The sequence below is a fragment of the Nematolebias whitei genome, chromosome 14, assembly GCF_014905685.2.
Source record: "Nematolebias whitei isolate Nwh7 chromosome 14, NemWhi1, whole genome shotgun sequence".
In the NCBI taxonomy this organism is placed as follows: Eukaryota; Metazoa; Chordata; class Actinopteri; order Cyprinodontiformes; family Rivulidae; genus Nematolebias; species Nematolebias whitei.
In genome coordinates, this window is record NC_056511.1 from 19,328,522 (window position 1) to 19,350,546 (window position 22,025).

Sequence of the window (22,025 nt, forward strand, 5' to 3'; positions counted from 1 at the left end):
GAGACTTATTGGATTTGATACCTGGATGATTGAGCATGAACTTTGTTGCCTTGAACCACTTTGGCTGTGGCTGTCTGCCTGGGAGAAGTCGACGGAGGACAGGACGGACCCCAGAAATCATCTTAGCTCCAGCAAACTGGTTGGAGTTTACTGCTTGGTGGGGAAACATTTACTGGAACTCCACACACTGATGAAGCCCTCCGGATAGAGGGTGAAACAGCTCTATAAAAAAAGAAACTGTCCAAATGACATGACAGAGAATTACTGGGTTTTTATGTGAACTTTTTAAAAACATGAATCATTACAGGGGACAGCACGGTGGCTCAGTTGATAGAGCTGTTGCCTCTCAACGAGAAGGTCACTCGATCTAATCCCAGTCATGAACCTTTTGGGTGGAGTTTGCCTGTCCTCTTCGGGCAGGCGTGGGTTTTCCCCGTGTTCTCCAATTTCCTCCCACGGACCAAAAACATGCATGTTGGACTGATTGGTAGCTTTAAATTGTCTCTAGGTGAGAGTGTGAATGGTTATTTGTCTCGTTTGTCCCTGTGATGGACTGGAGACCTGTCCAGGGTGTCCCCCAACTCTCGCACAGTGACTGCCATGGGCGCCAGTGACCCCTGTGACCCGAAAAGGAAGAAGCGGGTGAAGGTGATGGATGAATAGATTGTTACAGTTTAAAAATAAACATTATAATTTTTAGATAAACTTATTCTCAGTCAAAAAAGCTGTACACCAGAAGTATTTCAAAATATTTATATTTTGTATATATGCTATGTATTGGTAAATATGTGATTTATGTGTATAATCAATAGTGACATAAAAAAAAGGTATTTTATAATAAAATCAGCCAGAGTTGAAAAAGGTGAAAAGGACGAGGATGACTCGCTATGGCAACCCCTGAAGAGGGAAAACCCAAAAGAAGAAGAGTTGTAAATTATATTGAAATACAATATGTGCAAATGAATACAATAAATATCTTGAAGAAACTTTTGTTGTTAAAAGTAGTATTAGGCATATATAAATGGTAAATGTACTTTACAGCGTCTTTCTATCTTATCAAGACACTCAAAGAGCTTTACACTACAATCTGTGCCCTCATCCATCCAGCACGCTACTAAATCTGTATGAACAAATCATTCTAAAGAGACAAATCAGTGCTTTAGATCACATTCATACACACATTGCAATGGTTCAATGTCTCTTTCCAGTTCGGTATGTGCACTGTTGGTGGATTTGAACCCCCAGCTCTTGCATTGAAGGACGACTGCTCTAGCCGCTCAGCTACAGTCACCCCTGCATGTGCAAAATATGTTTTTTTGGTGTCATTACAACAAATCTGACATTGTTGTAATTTAATAGTCACATAACTGTCCACTGGTTTTCTCCGGGTACTCCGGTTTCCTCCCACAGACCAAAAACATGCATGTTAGGCTGATTGGTAACTCTAAATTGTCCCTAGGTGTGAGTGAGAGAGTGAATGGTTGTTTGTCTCGTTTGTCTCTATGTGGCCCTGTGATGGACTTGCGACCCGTCCAGGGTGTACCCCGCCCTCGCACAGTGATTGCTGGACATGGGCACCGGCGACCCCCGTGACCCAAAATGGAATAAACTGGTAAAGAAAATGGATGGATGGATTGATGGATGGATAACTGTCCACTGCTCTACTTGAGTATATACGTGTAATGGGTTAAATGCAGAGAACTAATTTCGTCATGATATGGGAACATACAACAATGACAACATTTGAGTAATGATTTTTCTTGTGGTTGTAAAAAAAAAAAAACCATTGTGCAAGAAATTAAAACTTTTAATTAAATTATAGTTTTACATGTTCTACATTAAAAAAAAACTAAAGTTCCAACAAAGATATGCAATTGTCAATTTTTATTAAAACAGAATGCGCCTCATGCAGTTATAGACGTATGTGCGCTTTATTTTTGTTACTTACGGTAAATATTAGGTGTCTGGTATGAATGCCTGTCAGTTATCGTGGAATAATAAACAAACACTTTTTAAAATTTCAAGGTTTTTTTATTGACATAAAAATGTCCAAAATTAAAATAAACAAAATATCTGCTATTGATTTTGGTAGAAAATAATGAAAATAAAGAAATATCGTAATTACTTTATGGATGACGTGTATATGTGGGTCCTTCAAACTTCCGGGTTTAGGTAAATAGGTATTTAACGGAGTCGGCTCGCCTTAAAGATGTGAGTTTTATCTCGTTTTGATATATATTTTCAATTAACACAATCTTGTATTTAATCGCTCACATCTCTGTGTTTATACATTTCTTTTCTCGATCATTTTAGGTCCAAAGTAACGTTTAAAATCACCCTCACGTCGGACCCCCGGCTGCCATACAAAGTGTGAGTATTTGACAGCTCAGCGTTCACAGCTGTCGCTTTTTATCCAGCTTTGCTTAATGATCTTCCGAGAAATAACATTTGCTATATTGCTAGTTATTTGGTTTATCGTGTAACATCTCGAAGTCAGACATTCGGGTGCGTGTTCACGTGGAACACACTGTACAGATCTGAGGAAAAGTTGATAAAATACAGAGGTGTTGCTGTGTGAATGATTGCACGTCTAAAAACAAGAACCATCCAAACAGAAAATGTTTAATTTTTCCGTCTGCAAGATCTATGGCACATTTTAATCACCGGCATTTTTTTGTTACTTTAAGCATATATCTTTGCTCCGACACTCCTGATTCAGTGATTGGATTACTACTGTTCTGCAGAACCATGCATTCATTCACTGTGTGCTACAGGTACTTCCACCTTGACAATAAACTGGACTGGACTAACACCAAAACCCTCTACAAGACAGGTTGTTTAATGTCTGCAGGACCATGCTGCAGATGTTTTACCACTCGGTGGTCTCCAGCATCATCTTCTATGCTGTGGTGTGCTGGGGTGAATCACACATCTTAGCTCTTATTTTATCTTATTCAAATAAATCAGGAGTGTTGGAGCAGGGAAACAACTAAAACACACAAAACTCAACAACCACTGATCTGTACTTCTCCATTGGCTCGAGTGAATATAAACCTCTAATATCCATATACATGATACATAGTGCTGAAAACAGCGATGGGGCAAATGGAAAAAGCATTTTATATACTGTAATTGTACTAGACTTTTTTCTCTGTGTTTAATGGATTCTTTATTGTAAATGATTTACATGTTATTTTATGTTTTATCTGAAATTATTTAATAAGCGCTATTACATGAATGAAACGGCATGACTGTTCAAATTAGTGTGAAATGACAGTCTTCATTTTGTCATTTATCTTATAAACAGCAGGATGCTGAATATATTCACATTTAATGAAAAGCTCCACAACTTGTGAATGTTTCCTTGACTGATGAAGCCTTCTGGATGGAAGGTGAAACGTTTCTTAGAAACTGTCCAGATGACCTGACTGAAAGTTGTTGTATTGTATACCTGGATTATTGAGCATGGACTTTGTTGGTCCACAACTGTAAGTTTTTTAGAAAATAAGTCTTATGTAGACTGTTTGGTACAGGTGTACGCAACTTTATAGTTCAACTCGAGCGACACCGTCGGGTCATTTTGTCACATATTCAGCGGGAGTTTCTCTGGACATTCATATCCGTACATCATTCTTGCATATTCTTGAAGGAATATATGAGATAAAAATGAAATAATCAACTTGACTTGTCTGTCAGTTTTATCAGTTTTCCACAATACAATGGTATTTTTACCCATCCTAAAATGGTGCTTTGACATTATGTTATGACGTCACACCGATTTTGAGAATGTGTGAAATGTGTACCTGGTACATCTGTTGGTGTGAGGCTGTGATTCAGAAACTGAAATTGGCAGCAGTCATTTAGTAGCAGTTCATTCCCATTTTATATGGAGTATTCTTAATTATACTTTGACCCGACAGCTCGCCGTGTGCACAAAACTGTTGTATGAAAATAATTTTACCATATGAACTGGTTTACTTAACTGTGCCAGATGTTGAGTCTGACTCTTGACAAATAACTGTGTGAAAGGTTCAAGATGCTACACTGTTTTATTTATTTATTTTTTTGGTGAACCAGACAGCTCAGTGGTTAAGTGCTGCAGCCTCGTAATCCTGAGGCTACCGGTTCAAGCTCAGGTTGCGTCAGGAAGGGCAACCTGCGTAAAACAATTGCCAAATCTTTCATGTCGCTGTGGCAACCCCTGCAGAAGGCAGGAGCCGAACGAAACATACTTTGTACTTTCTTGTAATTGTTTAAAATGGAAAAATGTAGAAACGTTTCGTTTCTCATCCGAGAGACTTCCTCAGTCTGAGGAGCTGTATTCAGCTCAGTCTCTTAAATAGCACCGTCTCAGAGGACCAGATTTAACTTTTTTAGATTTTTCTACCTGGATTATTGAGCATGCATCAGGATGTTTAAAATGGACTTTCAAAAATTTTTTTTTTTTTTTTTTTCCCCAGATGTGCATGCTAAAACTATCTATAGTGCTATAAAAGGGATGTCCTAAATATAAAACGTAATTGCAGGAAAACCCAATACAAGACGTGGTTCTGGTGGAGCTGGAGCTCAGCTGATCTTTTATTGATGATGCATGTTTTTCGTGAATAGATTTTTGAAATCTTGGTGCTTGATTGATGTTTTTTGTTGCTCTCAAATTTAATCATATTATTTTATCTTTATTTTTTTATAGATTTAGCTGAAAAATTGGAAACAAATAGTTGCAATAGGCTGCTTATAACACAGTGCATGAATAGATCATTTGAAATATATGTACTTTTTTTTTTTACCCTAAGTTCCGTTACGTGTAAACCAAACATTGGTTTGTTCCTCAAAATTATGAGTCTTTTCATGCTTTTGTGTTTCATAGGGAGGTCCTACATGGCCAAACAGTCAAAGAAATATTTACTTTGAGAAGACAGAAAAAAGAAAGAGGTACAAGAAATAGGAAATAAGTGGGGGGGGAAGCCATGTCATAAGAAAAATAGACAGGCATGTTAATTTCTTTGTTTAGAAACAGTTTAAATACAGTGGCATTGATTCTTCAAAAACTCAGTTCTTCTCTAAATATGTCAAGATTTACTACTGGACACAGTTTTGTTTGTCACTAATAACTTTACCCTCTGTGCTTGTACAGTACTGGTACATACTGGTACATTTGTTTGCACAGTTTGGATTGATGGCCTCAGATTCTCTTTAAGCATTCTTTGACATGATGAATAATTTATAGATAAATTACTGCACGTTATCAAAATACATTTTCACCTAATCAGTGCTGTTTGAATGATGAGCATGTGATTGTGGTTTTGATATTATAGTTGTGTGTTTGTAGTTTCACACAAGGTTAAGCAAGTAAACCTTTGGGTTATTTTTTGCCATTAAAAGAAAAGCACAATGCAGTTCTTTTTATAAACATTCTTACAATTTCATTTTATTTTGTGGACTGAAATATAAAAATATAATGTAAGATATATAACCGATTACCTAATGCTGTGTTAAAGCCAAGAATAAATATTTTTTTCCTTTTAAGTTTTTTTTTTTAGTGTTTTCAACATTAGCTTTCACACGTCTAACACAGACATTCATGAGGGTCCGACTCAAAACATAGCCTCGTAACTTATTAACTCATTATCCTTCGGCTAAATTGTGTACTTACCCATGAGTAAAAACTAAATGATTTAAAATACAGATGCAATAATCAGCCTCTTAACCTTCATGTTTTGACTGAAAGCTTTTTTTTTTTTTTTTTATCAAATGAGGTCATAATAGTCCTTAACTGCAGAGGTTAGAGTGAACAGGAGGACGGTACTGATGAAGTATTTTATTATTATCTCTGTAAAAGGATTGAATTTGAACACTCCATGATTCTACTCGAGCCTTTTATCAAATATTCTGTCAACTGACTATAGACCTCTATATTTTGACCAGTTTATTTCCCCTCTGTGTGTGTGGTGCTAGTTTGATTTGTTCCTTTTGTTTTGGTTTATTTTAGCTGTGCTGCTTGTTCCAGCTGTTTTTACTCCCCATCACAACAGCATCTGCATTACCTTACTTGTCCATTACATCTTAAGCCTTTTAAACTTTGAAATATATCAGATGGGCTGTTTTGTTTTCTTTGGGAGGTCTCCTCTCTCCACTAAAAACTTCAGCATTGTTAGATTTGTAGCAGATGGGTCCAAGTCAAAGTTTAATGTTAAACTATTCCATAAAAGGCCTTGTGTTTTAATGTTTTATGTTAATAAAGTGGACATCTGGGGTTACTTACTGATGCATTTACCACTGTCAAAAATAGTAGCTTCCTCAAAAAAGTTATTTGCAGCAACAAAACAAAAAAAAAAAAAAAAAACTTTGTTGGAGGAAAATATTGCACCTGAGTTTCAATTTTAACTTTTGGTTAAATGTTTTTGTTGCAGATTTAGTGTCCCAGAAAGTACGCCATTCACAGCAGTTTTGAAGTTCGCAGCTGAGGAGGTAAGTTTAAGGTTTAGTTTGTAAAGCCACCTAGAAGATGTGCAATTTAGAAAAAGGGAAAACTGAAAAAAACTACCAGTACTTAAAAAGGTGATTGGGTAATGTCTGAGGTTAGCTAATTTCAAGTAAAATAATTACAGTAGCATAATGGCTGTGTTAGTTCCTGGTTTTAATTTTACCCACACCTAAAACCCACCTGTATCTGCTTGCAGTTGATGCTAATTGGCCAGACACAAATCGTTGTAGAAAAAATATTCTCGCTTTATCTCACTTACTGAAAAGTAGACGCACTCGACACCAGAAGATTTTAACTAGTATTTCATTTGCAAGGTCAGATTTTCAGGACAGGTTACACATGTATACAGGAAGTACAAGAATCTGCCACGAGCCGTGTGTGCAGCTTGTTTTTATACGCTTATCACTTCAGCCGGGCTCAGACTTGGAGGCGTCCTTGAAGTGACAGCTGCACGTTTCATCCTCATCCAGCTTGCTACTAACCCAAACATATGATTCATGAGCAGAGTTAACATTCTCAGCCATAATAGTTGAAAACATCCATAAACTTTGACCTAAAGTTCTCTAACACAAATGTACTTGAGTCACTAGAAGCTCACTTAAGAGGACTTGTGAAATGGCTTTGGTCACTCCACATCTAGGAAAAACCAGGACATAACATGGAGATGTTCCATCTTCTGCACTGCTCAAGCAGCCACAGAGACAGGATGAAGGTTTTAAAGACTAATAGTGATTTATTTACAGTTATGGACTTTACAAAATGGAGTCTTACCAACGTCAGGGTGTTACCTTCCTGGACTAACAAAAAACAGGAGAAAATTATATTTAAATAAATTGCAGCCCACCACTACAATACTCCTCACAACTATTTACAATAACACGTAGGCTGACGTGGCTCAGCGGGTCAGGTGTGGCTGGTCGGGATGTGCAAAGGAAGAGAATCGACGTCATCACTTCCACAGCTCTTCTTATGCAACACCACCTCATCAGACAGCCCATCCCTGTTCAGCTCAGTGGTTTTTACTCCAATCCTGGCTGGTTACCTGCACACTGACTTGCGCACAAGATGCATACACACTCAAAACTCTACAACAGCAGTCGTAATATTTCATACAGTTTGTGTTTTCAGGAAAATCTGTCTGCCCCCCATGTTACTGCAATTAAAAATTAAGATGTGCCTTAAATTCAGGCAACTATTTGTCTTGTACTTGACATACCTCCATTTTATCAAACATGAGTGCAGTGGTTCCCAACCCTGGTCCTTGAGGAACACCATCCTGCATGTTTAACTTGTTTCCCTGCTCCAACACACCTGATCTGAATAAATGGTTGATTAGCAGACTTCTGCAGAACTTGGAGTAGTTAAATCACTGAATCAGGTGTGTTGGAGCAGAGAAACAATTAAAGCATGCAGGATGGTGTTCCTCAAGGACTAGAGTTGGAACCACTGTCCTAAGGTTCCAATTCTGTTGTGAATGTGTTACATACTTTTTTTTTCTCATAACCATCACCAAAGTTTAATTAGAATAATTTTAATTCTATTTTCTTTTTAATTTTGTGTAAATAAACACAGCAGTGTTGGGGCTGAAGCTGCCACATGCTGTTTTCACAATTGATTCTAATTTGTTTCTCTTATGAACCAGCGTAGTGATGGAACATTATTTCACAGCGGTTGTCTTTTTTACTTTATATACAACCGACTTGACCCCCCCGAGAGGAACAGAGATATAATAGAAAATTGTATGAAAGTTAATTGTTTTGTGTTGAGGCGCTTTAAGAATACTGTTGTTTTGTCAGATATTAGTTGGTCATGCATTTTAATATAATTAAGCAATTCAGTTTTGCTCATCAGTAGCTGCTGTGTCCTTTTTAAAAGGAAATGATTACTAAATGAATAAACAGAGCTGATGAACACAAAATGACATGATCATTTTTGGCTATATGTGTTAGCAAACGTAAAAGAAATGGAACAAAAACTCCAGGCATTAATTTTAATCCAAACTGTTCTCCAGGTGTTGCTTCTACATGTAGTACTTTGAAAACCTTATCTCCCTGGTGGCAGTCTGCTTCTTTCATCTTCCTGCAAATCCCACCAGCCTCCATCTTTTCCAGTCAAACACTGAAGTGGGGCATGTATTTTGACCAAGCCGAATGATTTATTTCCACAAATTCAAATGTTCTTATCATCCCCCTTGAGCTTTATCTGAAGGGTTTGAGTGTGGAAGTATGATATTTGTGTTTGACAAGTGCAACAAAAAAAAAAAAAAAGGCAGAGAAAAACATTGGATACACACTGTACTGAAATTTGTATTTTTTTATGATTTGATTCTAATGGCATTGTAATTGTAAGACTGTAGCATATTTTTTTAACGAACCCCTTCACACTTACCGTATTTCCTGGCATATAAGTCGCTCCGACGTATAAGTTGCTTCAGTCAAAAAAAGCACCACGAAGACGGAAAAACATATAAAAGTCGCATTTATTATGCGTCACCGCTGACCTGTCGCATTTATTTAATGGTCAAAGCAGCTTCATTTTGCCTGAACGGAACGGCGCCACCATCCATCCATCCATCCATCCATCCATCCAGATGATATGAAATTAATTAAATTATGGATGGATGGATCGTGGCCAGCACCACTAGCTCTCCAGCGTTCTTCCACCTGCACCAGCTGAGTGAAGCAAATGTGCATGAGAGGACTCATTGTTGCAGTTCTTTGAAATATAAAGCGTCTCAAAAATTGTGTTATGAATATGGAAAAAAAAAACGTACCTAACCTAAGTCGCTTCTGCGTACAAGTCGCAGGACTGACAAATCTACGCATTAAACGACTTGTATGCCGGAAAATACGGTACTAACAAAGTCAGAGATTTTCAGTGCTAAGAATCTTTTTTTTTTTTTTTTACACTGGGACTTTAGACAGAATTAATGTGGATAGCAACGTCTGATTGATAAGCCTTAATATTCTGCTGATACTGATGATTTTAGACATTAATTTCCTCTACAAAAGAAACGTTAGAAAAAAAATTAGTGTGTTAATTTGAAACATTTTAACTTTCTTTTACAGTTCAAAGTGCCGTCAGCTACCAGTGCAATAATAACAAACGGTAAGTTTGTTGTTGCATGTTTGTTCGTACAGTGCCTATTCTTTTTACACCAAAGCTGTTTTATAATGCGTTGAACTATTAAAAGGACAATGTTGTCAGTAAATATTAAATCTTTGTGTTATTATAAACAATGATCCCGCAGCGCTCTCCGTTAGTGGATTAAGTGGTGGGGCGGGCGGTTCTGTTGGAAGGACGGGCCACCCAGCTTGGATAATGGTAGGGGGAACATTGAGTGCAGTAACTTAATTTGTAGGTTTCTGGTGAGAAAAGAGAGGTTTCCTGTAACCTGATGCAGCTTCGAAAAAATAGGCCAAATATAACAAATGCTTTATTACACACATCTATAATTGAAATAACTAGAAACATGATGCTGCCAATAAGTCTCAGGCAAAATTTACATTTGTCTTCGATGGAACTGGCATGTCAAAAATCAGAAAAACGTAGGTGCCTCTTAAATTGTGTGTATGAGAAAACAACCACAATATGACTAAAATGTCAAATATGGGATTTTGATTGATCAGAATTAAAGTTTGGTGTTTGATCTGATGTTAAGCCTCTGACACATTTCTGTGCTGCTTATTTGCATAATAATTTTTTTTGTTTTGTCTTTTTGCAGATGGAATAGGAATCAACCCTGCCCAGACTGCAGGTGAGCTAGAATGTTGTTCTGCAGCTCTTCCCTAAGATAATCTTTGATTTAAAAGCAGAGGTTGTTTTTCCCTTCAATGGAGAAAAAAGAGAAAAAAATCATTTTGATTGTTCTTGTTGCTCTTATACAACCACTTGAGGTGTTGGCTTTTCTTTCAATTTAGAATCGATACACATGGAAGTCTAACATCTGCACAGCTTTCTTTACATCTCTTCTTTCCTCCATGTTTGTGCTTTTGTCTCCTGTTAAGAAACTGACAACATATTTTGTGGTGGAGGCAATGGTTAACGGTAGAAATAAAAATTTAGACAAAACATTCATTGGTGTTATTTATGAACCATCAATTACAGAATCACTGCAAAGTTTTCTGAAGAGCAACAATAAATTACAGATGTAGATTTATTCATTTTAATCTTCATCTAAAACTCAGTTCTCTAGGTACGAATTCATGTTTTGACAAAAAGACAGTTGAGGCGATCCGAGTATGAGACCATCCAAGCTTTGATTAGCAAAATGTGCTAAAACCTGTAGAACCTGCAGGTTCTCTGTGGCCATGTGGGTGTGAAGGTGCAAAAGTAAAACAGGGATCTGAAAAGACGTACATTTTAATCGAGCTAAAGTTAGTTTTTTTTAGGTATATAGTTATTCCAGCTGTGCAATGTTCGACCCACTAAAAATGACTTTTAACAGCACGTCTTCAAATAATCTTAATCTGGTTGTTTCTGAAAAAAGAGGGAAACGGACAACAATGAGCAGAAACTGCACATTTGACATCTTCTATTCAGCCTGAACAAACACAGAAATCTTCCTGCATTTTCAGCAATTATCTTAAGAAATTTAACAAAGCAATTAAATAAATGTCTGATGCCCTAACACAGTTAAACGTACCTTTCTCCAGAACTTATTGTGTTGCAGGCGTCAAATTGTAAATTTTTTTTCTCATTATCTAAATGCATTAGAATGGAAAATATAATTTCTGCATATGTTTATGAACAAAAACCCAAACCATCTCTGAAAAACCACAGTGTTCTTGGAGAGAAATTGAAAAGACTTTAATAAAAAAAAAATCATAAAATTCATAAAACATGTTGTTTGTAGAAATAAGAGTTTTGAAATTACGGCTAAACAATTTTAGCTACAAGCTGTAAAACATTGCAACGTTCTGTCATCATTGATCACTTCCTAAATACGTGACTGTGACAAAAAAGTTATATCTTTAAACAAAATTCTGCTAAATAAGTTTCAGGTCCTGTTATTAGTTTAACAAAAAACGGCTTTGTGTTTAAGCAAGACCTGCTGTTCTATGTATACAGTAGTCCTCCCTCCATTATTGCAGGAGTTACGTTCCACACACCCCCGTGATAGGTGAAAAACCGTGAAGTAGGAACGCTATATTTATTTTAGTATTTATATATATTTTAAGGCTTTATAAACCCTTCCCACACTCTTGCAAAATTCTTAACAGCATACGTATATGTACTGTACAGTACTGCATCAGCTCTGCAGACCAGCAGCTCTGTTCTGGTCGGGCTCAGTTCCAGTTCAGCAGACCTACCCTGCAGCGTCCAGGTTGATTTTGCTACTTTCCTGCCAGTTCTGTGAGCTTAATAGATAGATGTTACTTCTAACTTTGTGTTGCAAAACTGTCTATTTCAGCAGAACGCAGCAGCTGGAAGCACTGTTGGCTTCTGGGTAGTATAGTTCTTTTGACTTGTGTTACGGTGTAGGCTTATTGAAAGAAAACTACAAAATGGCGACACCTGCCCAAAGTATTTTCTATTATTTTTTCATTAATGTTTTATCCTGTACCGTCCCAATCGCATGAGTAATTTTAAAGTTGACAATTGTGTGTCATGTACAATCTTACATTGAAAAACCGCGAAAGGGCGGGTCCACGAAAGTCGAACCGTGAAGAATCAAGGGACAACTGTATTTTGTGAACCTATATAAAGAAAAGGCCCAGAGTTTCAGAATTTAATTTGAAACCAAAGCATGACTGGAGCAGAAGCAGCAATGAGTTTAGTTAGAATTCAAACAAGATTAAAAGCAAAAACATGTGGACTTCTGTTCTGCAGCTAAAGACGTTTTCATCCGAGGAGCTTTCTCAATTCAATGAAACAAGGCGTGTGGGGTTCAAGTTCTAAAGCTGGGGTGTTCTGTAAGCTTGAATATTGCAGATTGACACATGCAGATTGCCCTCTCACTCCTCACAACAGAGGATCGTTAGGGTCTGTTTGAGTCTGACTAAAGGGGCCACTCTGGTCACATAAATAAAGGTCTTGATTAGTGTGAAACTGACTGGGTCTAAAGCTAAAGAAATAGCTAAATATAAAGGTCTAAAGGCCTAAAGCTGCATTATAGATGTTTGAAAGCTGAAATCTGGGATAAGGTCTCAGATTTCAGCTTTCCAAATCCTATAATGGCAAACCTGTAGTTTAGATTTAACATGTCCTGGATGACTGAGAAGCTTCACCAGCGTTTAGTTAGAATTCCCTTCAGCTTGTCATGCCCTTGTGTCGTCCCTGGGAATCATATTTTCTGTTTTGTCTGGCTCCTCTGTGTTTTCCTGAGGTTCATGTTTCTTCTTATGCAAGTCATCATTTTCATTAAAGCCAGGTTACAGACGACTGAGTTGTTTAGCATAAGAGTGATAATGCCTGCTTCAAACTGAGGCAAAGCTGGGTCTCTTCTGCTCATCTATAGAAGTGATGCGTTCATTGCAGCTATTTTTTTTTTAAATCCATGCTACACTCAGTGCTGCCAAGAATAGTCTCAGTTCAGACACCTTTTGTCAGATTGACTTTTTTTTTTTTCTCACTGCAGCCGCTCTTCACGCGGCTGAGTGCACAACTGAAACTGATCGAATGCAGTTTTAGTCTGGTTTCCTCACACACGTCAACACTAGTAGCACGAGACGTAATGAAGGATCATAAATCCTTAAGGTTTGGGTTTAAAGGTGTAAGCGCTCATCTTTAATTTGCGTGTTACTGACTGAACAAATGAATGAACGGAATGTGTTTTCATAAGGAATATGTTTTTAGAAGCGTTGGTGACGGTAACTGTCCTCTTTACACGTTGCTGTGCTGTGTTTTGCAGGGAATGTGTTTCTAAAGCACGGCTCAGAGCTTCGCCTCATTCCCAGAGACAGAGTGGGAGAACAAAGAGACCGACTTGTGCTGCTTTCCTCCTGTTGATGGCATAATGACTCACGCAGCCGAATCATACAACACAACGATCCAGGAAACACCTCGCAGCATGTGTCGAGTTTATTTTCTGGCCCACAACTGACAGTGACTCACATGGAAACACACGTGTTCAAATGTATTGGTGACGCAGTCGCAACGCTTCCTGCATCTTTGAGTTCACAAGTTTGGAGCGACGTTGAGACGGAAACCCAGAGAGTTATAAATCTAGACAAACGTAGCATCTGCAGAATTAGCCAGGATTAACAGCTGAAACAACGGTAACTTTTTTTTGTATGTTGTCACATCGTAATAAACAGTTAGTGGAACACACAGAAAATCCTATATTTCTTTTAGTTTTTGTTTTCTGAATTGCTTTGTAAACATAAAAACATGAACTTTTTATTTAATATATGCTTTTAAATGCCATCGATGCATCATCATTGGTACATCCATGATGACTATCCTGGATAAGTTTTCAAACTTGGTTTTTAGACCAGATGCTTTTCCTTTTAGACTAAATCTTCAGATAAAAATAATGTTTCCAGCACTTGTAATTCAGTCCATGGCTCTTTGCTGCCCTCTGTCTGCTCATATTGCATACCTCCACACTATGTTTTGATGTGCATTGTTTAATGATGTTCAGCAAGCGTTCTATAAAACTAACTTTAACAGACGTCACAATAGCTGCAGCATCCCTAATGTTCATAAGAGTGAATTCTTCTTTTTAATCTGGTAAATAAATGTTAAATGTTTGCAGTCCAGTTCTGTGTTTTGTGAATTTAAAACAATTTTTGCAAACCAGAAGAGCTCTGTTTCATTGCTTATCCCCCAAAAAACTGAAGAAACAGTTTGTCTCCTCTGCAATAATCAATATTTTAGAGAGGCTGTGCCATTCCATGTCTGTTCTTATACTGTTCAGGGGTCTGGAGCCCACTTGGCTGTTACTGGCCAAAAGCAGGGTGCGACCAGGTCAAGTCCTTCGCTTGGCTGACACGAGTCATTTCTTTATCAGGAAAAAAAATAAAGAAAAATCATGAAGGGTATGGACAGAGTAACGGAGCATGTGTGCTATATTACACCAAGGAAAGTGCTACGTTTCTAATGCCAACAGGCTCCAGACTTGGATGGAGGGGAGAAGCACAACAAATGGATTTTCTCATTTATTTTAATCAGTCACTGAAGGGCAAATTCATCAGAAATTGATTTGTAAGCCACAGAGTATGTACTAAATGCAGCAGAGGTTATGAATGGCAGTGCTGCTGCTCATCTAAAATTGTCCCAATTACTGAAGACTCTTGGCAAAAGCAGTCATGATGTGTCTCACTTCCACTCGAGTAATTTCAAATCTATTGAAATGCACCAATTTAGTACAATGAATATTATAGAGCCAATGGCTAGAGGGTTTACTTCAGACCACCATAAATATGTCAGTGATATGATTTTACAATAAAAATAAATTTAAACTAAAAAGTTTTGAACTAAATCGTTATACAATGAGAGTTGACTTAAGTTTTAGTTATTGCTGTTTTGGTCAGATCTTGTGATCTGAACTGTTAGCACTGTTAGCATTATGTAGCAAAGATGAAACTCAGCTGCTAATACCAGGTTTTACTCAATATCTGTAAAATCGATTGTATTGTAGGCATTTTTTTGGGGGGGCTGAGATTAATAAGTTTTAGCAACATTCTTGAATTAAATATTCCAAAAGTTAAAGAGTTGTCAGTGTCCACCCGGTGAAAACTGTCAGAAAGTTTCATTAAAATCCATCCAGTGATTCATATTTCACTGACAGACGGGCAGAGTTGACTGCAATCGTAAATCTCAAAATTTTCTAAAATCTTTTTTTGATCTGTTATTTGCAAGAACGTGTTGGGGATTATCATCAGCTGCTACAACTATTGCTGTCTGTGTTAACTAAGATTGCTTCTATATAATATGTGGCATGCTTTTTGAATGAAGCTGACTCTAAAAGTTAAGTTGTAGATGTGCAAAGCAATAATTTTTCTGGAAGTTTCATTAATATCATTCAAATAGTTCCTAAGAGATTTTGCTAACACTTCAAAGAAACACACAACACATACTTAAACACTGTTTTGAGCAGCTGGTGATAATTATGAAGCCATTACAACTTAAACAAGTCATCGCAATTAAGATTTATCTTTTTACGTCACCAGAAATCATTACAGGATTCACTTTTCCTTCCTTGATCCTAGTAAAGAACCCCCCAAGCAGCTTAACGATAGATGATTCAGAATATCAAATATGTGACACAAGCTGATGACAATTTCAATATTTTTTCAACAAATTATCAAAAACACTATAAAGACCTTAAAAACTTTCATTCTAAACATTTGATAAATCAGTTTGCACATAGGTGTTAACCACAAGGCCACCTGTTAACACCCAACGTGAAACAAATTGACTCAGTCACGACAGGCGTTTAGAGAAAGTTTGACACCGTACTCTTTACTTCAGTATATCTTAACTGTACTTAAATAGAAGTTGTAAAAAAATTGCACTTAAAAGAAGAAAGCTATATTTGATAATTGTTCATGCAGATTTTTTCAAAAACCCACAAGGATCATTTTATTCCTTTAGTTTTTGTACAAGAAAAAAAAATCAATTTCCCGCAGTATTCTTACTCTTGGCTTATAAATAGAAGGCAATCAGAAAAACAGGAGACTACATGTCAGATAACAGCATGACTGATGGCAGTAAATCAGAGAATAAAATCTACATTTCCTTAAATGGCTTCTCGTACAGACTCCTTTGTGCTTTTCTGCTCATTCTGTGCTCCCGCTGCCCAATAAACACCATGTTTAGCGTGCACAATGGCCTCCATTAGTAGCAGTCAATCTAAAATGGGATCTTCTGATCCTTAACAGGCTCAGGGAGAAAAATCTTTTGGCCTAGCCACAGTTCAGCAAGCTAGATAAAGACAGCTGATGCTCAGGGGGAAACAACCTCCCACAGACAACATCTGCAGCTAATTTTAAGTTTATTTTCACAATTCACACCGTACAGCCTTACAGCTGTGCATTCTATATATAGAAACACACACGTCTTTTTATCTTTATGGGGACTTTGTATTGACTTCCATTAATTTTTCATTCATAGCCTAACCCTGACCCTTGCACTAAACCTAACCATTACCAGTACATACCTAACCCTAATTTCCACCCTAGTCCTAAGCCTAACCCCCCAAAAGCCCTTCTTCATATACACATACATACACACGTGCACATACATACATTCACATTCATACATATATGTATGTATGTATGTACTTCCTGAGGAGGCGTGGGTCCTTCAGTATCTGCAGAAAACTTCTGCTGATGTTCTACCAGTTTGTGGTAGCCAGTGTTCTCTTCTGTGCTGTTGTATGTTGGGGAGGCAACACTAGAGGAAAGATGCAGGGTGACTTGGGCTGGTGAGGAAAGCTGCTTTTGTGTTGGGAACAGAGCTGGAGTCCTTTACATCGGTGGCAAAGAAAAGGGCCCTCAGTAAGCTACTGTCCATCATGGACAATGCTGAGTGTCATCTGCACAGCGCCATCATGAAGCAGAGGAGCTTCTCCATCGGTAGACTGCTGTCCCAGCCCTGCTCCACAGACAGATTCAGGAAGTCCTTTGTCCCTCAGGCCATCAGACTGTTCAGCTCTTCCCGTACAGTAATAATAGATCCTTGTAGATCTGTGGTAACCCGGATGCATGCTGTGTATGTACAGTATGCCCTATGTTAGAACTGTTAGTCCTACATAGTATGTACTGTATGCACCACCTTGTGCATATTGTCTTTTTCCAAATTCGTGTATTCTGTTCCTTTTTTTTTTTTTTTTTAATTTCACGTGTCTTCTTTTCTGTATAATTAGAAGATGCTGCTGGATGCCTCAAATTTTCCCCTGGGATCAATAAAGTATCACCTATCTGTCTGTCCATCCGGCCGGCCGTCTGTATATGTATTTGCAACCTATTAATTTTTTGAGTTGATTCCAGTATAATATCCATGGTTAAATGATTTTAGCAAACACAAAAATAGTCATAACTTGGACAATTTTACATATATTAAGTTAAAGTGTAATGTGATATAATTGAGAGATATTCTTAATATATATTCTTAGTGCCAATACATCGTGCAAGATCTCACAATATGTCATGAGATTGTGCACAATGTCAAGTACAAGGTTGGGTCACTGCTCTTTGTCATTTCTCAACATCAGATGAGTTTAAAACGTTGGCATAGAAGGAGGCAGAGGGAGATGCATTCGTTCAAGGAATGCTAGACATCGAATTACTGCTGATTTTCCAAATTCTAGAATCAAAATGTTTCTGGTATTGTTGTAAAATACTTTCTACAGAATTTTCCTCGGTGCTTTCCATGCTCTCTATCAGCTAGTTCATATCTGATTATTATTTTTTTTTAATCTAGTCATTATGTTTAAAAAGAAAATCTAAATATATAAAACTTTTTTTTAATTTGCACATCAAAACTGATCTTCTGGTCACTTTATATAAATCTTTGTGGAGAAAATGTGCCAAATATTGACATTAAATTTATTGATTTAAGCATAAAAAAATATTAAGTGACTAAGCCCCCATATCAGTTAGGAATTTTTTTTTAATTTAATTTAGAAATGTTACGAGAAAAAATAATCCTGTATTTCTTGAAGGTTCCATTAATAATGTCTGGGACTGTATTCATATAAAACACTTCCTCCCTCTAAAGTTCAGTTGCCTTTTACATCTGATGAAACAGGCCTAAAGAGAAGTTTTTCTAATCCCTTCTTTATTTGCATCTCATGCACAAACGTTTCTGACCCATATGAGAAATATATATATATATATATATATATATATATATATATATATATAATCATTTTATTTAAAAAGCGCCTTTCATGACACCCAAGGACACTTTACAGTAAGAACAAAGATCAACAGGAATAAAGAATATAAAATACATAAAGAATATAAAATACATACAGCAGAGTTAAGGATAAGCGAGTCTAAAGAGATGTGTTTTCAGAGTAGTCTTGAATATAGAAAGAGAGGTGGTGTTTCTTAAGTCAGGGGGTAGAGAGTTCCAGATATGAGGAGCAGAGCAGGTGAAGGCCCTGTTCCCCATGGTGGAGAGGCGGGCAGAGGGTACATGGAGGTGTAGTGAAGAGGAGGATCTGAGAGAGCGAAAGGGGATGGAGATGTGTAGGAGGTCAGATATATATATATATATATATATATATATATATATATATATATATATATATTTATATATAAACATGTATGTTAAGCTTCATTCAGTCCCAGGCCTCCCTTGCAAAAGAGATATGTGATTTCAATAGGATTTGCCTGGTTAAGTAAAGGTTAATAACTTAATAAAATATGAATTAACTATAGCCAGTGGAAATTTTCATAAATCTCAAACAGCGTGCCATTTTCAGGACACAACAGCTTCAGGCCTGGTACTTTTCTATGAGAAGAAAGAAAAAGAAAAATGTTACTCGTATAAATAATTGCAAATACAAACATGAACAGTAGTTCATTTTACAGAGTAAAAACAGCAGCAGTGAGGAAAATATGGTGAGCTTGTCCTCCAAGAGTCTAAGCTTTTAAAAGCTAACCAATACTAAACCATACTCAGCTAACTAAAAAAAATTGCTTTGCAAATGCTAAACTGCTAAACAGGTGAAAACAAAAAAAAGTGGAAGCTCACGCTAAACCGCTATCCGCTCAGACGGCAATCACTCAGTCTGCGTCTACGTCTCCTTCCAGTTCAAGCTGCATCGACCAATCATGTCTTGTCACGTGTACACATAATAAGCCAATAGAATGTCTAACGCGACACGCTTACAATGTTTTAATAGCAGATTTAAAGTTGGTGAAGCCTAATTTAGCAGAATTTAATTGCACTAAAGGTTTCCTAAATTAGCAGAAATGCATCCATCCATCCATTATCTTTTACCCACTTCTTTCTTTCCGTGGCGCTGGAGTCACTGGTGCCCATATCCAGTAGTCAGTGTGCGAGAGGTGGGGATGCCATGGACAGCTGTCTCCAGTCCATCACAGGGACACATAAAGACAAACGAGACAAACAACCATTCACTTTCTCACTCACATCCAGAGACAATTTAGAGTTACCAATCAGCCTTACACAGATGTTGGGCCCATGGGAGGAAACCAGAGTACCCAGAGAAAATCCACGCATGCACAGAAAGAACATGCAAACTCCACACAGAACACCCCCCACACCCCCCCCCCCCCCCCCCCCCCCCCCCCCCCCCCCAAAAGCTGAGATTTGAACTGGGGTGACCTTCTCGCTGATATGCGGCTGCTCTACTAACTGCACCACCGTGCTGCCCGGAAACGCTAATTCCCTAAACAAACACAAAACAAAGGTACACTATTAGCTGTTAATGGATTAGCAGAACTGTGTCCACTACTGAGCAAAACTAATAAATAGCTTGTGAAACCTAAGCCAGCCTTTGCTATAGACTTTATCAAAAATTAAAGTCTTTAGTCTTGTCCCAAATGCGGAAAGGGTGTCAGCCCCACGGACAGAAACTGGAAGTTGGTTCTGCTACAGGTACCAGAGTAGGCTCCAAGACAACAGATGTAGAAAATCCTGGAAAGGGAAAAAATGGTGAGGCAGGGTAGCATGGTTTCACTTCATTAAGTCCTCCTGGACCCATGTGCTGCTGGCTTAAAGATGATCCTGGAGCAATCGTATGTTCTTAACATCACCATCTACTGGCACAATTTGTGTACCGCAGAGCGCTTTCTTTGTTTTTCCCATGTACACGCATTTAGATGGACTTAATAATAAAAGAAACGGAGACTAAGTAAAATCAACATCACATAAATAAGCAAAGATTTGTGCATGTCACAGTTCCACAAGAGAGGAGCCAGAAAAGTGAAAGCTCTGCATTTTTAGAAACTCAAAAACCCAAAAGAAATCTGCAGTCTGAGAGAGAAGTGCTCTGTTAGGAAGATATGGAACTATAAAATCTTCAATGTAAGATGAGGTTTGCTTGTTAAAAGCTTTGTATGCTAGAAGTAAGATTTTAAATTAGTTTTTAGATTTTGACTAGGGGCGGCACGGTGGCACAGCTGGTGGAGCTGCTGCCTCTCAGCGAGAAGGTCACCCCAGTTCAAAGCCCAGCTGGAGGCTTTTCTGAGTAGAGTTTGCATGTTCTCTCTGTGCATGCATGAGTTTTCTCCGGGTACTCCAGTTTATGCACAGATCCAACATCTGTGTAAGGCTGATTGGTAACTCTAAATTGTCTCTAGGTGTGAGTGAGAGCGTGAATGATTATTTGTCTCGTTTGTCTCTGTGTGTCCCTGTGATGGACTGGAGACCTGTCCAGGGTGTCCCCCAGTTCTCACACAGTGACTGCTGGATATGGGCACCAGTGACCCCTGTGACCCAAAAAGGAAAACGTGGGTAAAAGATAATGGATGGATGGATGGAAGGACGGACGGACGGACGGACGGATGAATGGATGGATGAATGGATGAATGGATGGGTCGCTCACACCCTGTGCTGTGTGCTGTCATCTACAGAGCCCCTAAATATAATAAGGATTTCTTGAATGACTTTTCTGATTTCCTGAATGGAATAATGATAAACTATGATCGAGTCCTTATTGTTGGGGATTTTAACATACATGTATGCTGCCCAGAGAAACCACTGGTGAAGGACTTTCTCAGCCTCACTGACTCTTTTAACCTGGTTCAGTGGGTGGCTGGTCCCACACATGAACATGGACACACGTTGGACCTGGTTCTCTCTCACGGCTTGTCTGTGACGACATGGAACTATATGTTAATGTGATTTCTGGCCATAGGTCTGTTTAATTTGATGTTGGTTTGTCCTGAGCTCCAGTTAAATCCTGCGCTCCTGCCCAGCGACAGAGTTTTTAACCCTTCCACCTCTGGTCAGTTCTCTGCTGCCTTTGAACAGCTCTGTGCTCCCTCTGGCTCTGCTGCTGACACCGAACAGCTGAGCTCCTGGTTTGACTCCTCCTGTCAAACCATTTTGGACTGTGTAGCTCCATCTAAACTGGTGCGGCCTAAAGCCAGATCTGAACCCTGGTTTAATGAAAAAACTATTGCAGCCAGACAGGAGTGCCACAAAGCTGAACGGAGATGGAAAAAGGATAAACTGGAGGTTTCATTTTACATTTTAAAGGACTGTCAACGTCAGTACCAGAACACTGTTAAAGAGGCCAAAAAACAACACTTGCCAGATATTATTGTGTCCAATCATAATAATCCACATGTCCTTTTTAAAACTATTGACTCTGTCCTGAAGGCCCCACAACCCGTCTGTCTGGAAGCCTCTACTGAACTTTGTAATGACTTCCTGCAGTTTTTTATAAATAAGGTTGTTACCACAAGGGCCCTTATTTCAGCCCCTGCTTTTGACCCCTTCTGCTTGGTCCCCTGCCTGGCTGTGTTCGATAGATTCAAACCAGTGACCCTGACCCTTTTGGAGGATGTGGTCGGCCATTTTAAACCATCAGGTTCTCCTCGTGACCTTGTCCCCCCTCGTCTTTTAAAAGAGGTGTTTTCCAGCATCAGGCATGTGAGTCTTGCTGTTATCA

At 38.2% G+C, this 22,025-nt stretch overlaps 2 protein-coding genes across 3 annotated transcripts in view; one reads left to right on the forward strand and one right to left on the reverse strand.

Moving 5' to 3' along the window:
• Positions 1 to 22,025, reverse strand: part of smad9 (SMAD family member 9) — a 937,424-nt gene that overhangs the window by 274,406 nt on the left and 640,993 nt on the right. The window lies entirely within an intron of this gene.
• ufm1 (ubiquitin-fold modifier 1) lies at positions 2,130 to 13,834 on the forward strand. The gene is made up of 6 exons (XM_037687979.1): positions 2,130 to 2,211; positions 2,314 to 2,370; positions 6,411 to 6,468; positions 9,553 to 9,592; positions 10,209 to 10,241; positions 13,338 to 13,834. Coding segments are annotated over exons 1-6 (288 nt in total). The 5' UTR covers positions 2,130 to 2,209; the 3' UTR covers positions 13,436 to 13,834.

Coding starts and splice junctions, on each gene's coding strand:
- ufm1 (XM_037687979.1), top strand. Junction 6,469..9,552: donor TGAAGTTCGCAGCTGAGGAG/GTAAGTTTAAGG, acceptor TTTCTTTTACAG/TTCAAAGTGCCGTCAGCTAC. Junction 9,593..10,208: donor CAGTGCAATAATAACAAACG/GTAAGTTTGTTG, acceptor GTCTTTTTGCAG/ATGGAATAGGAATCAACCCT.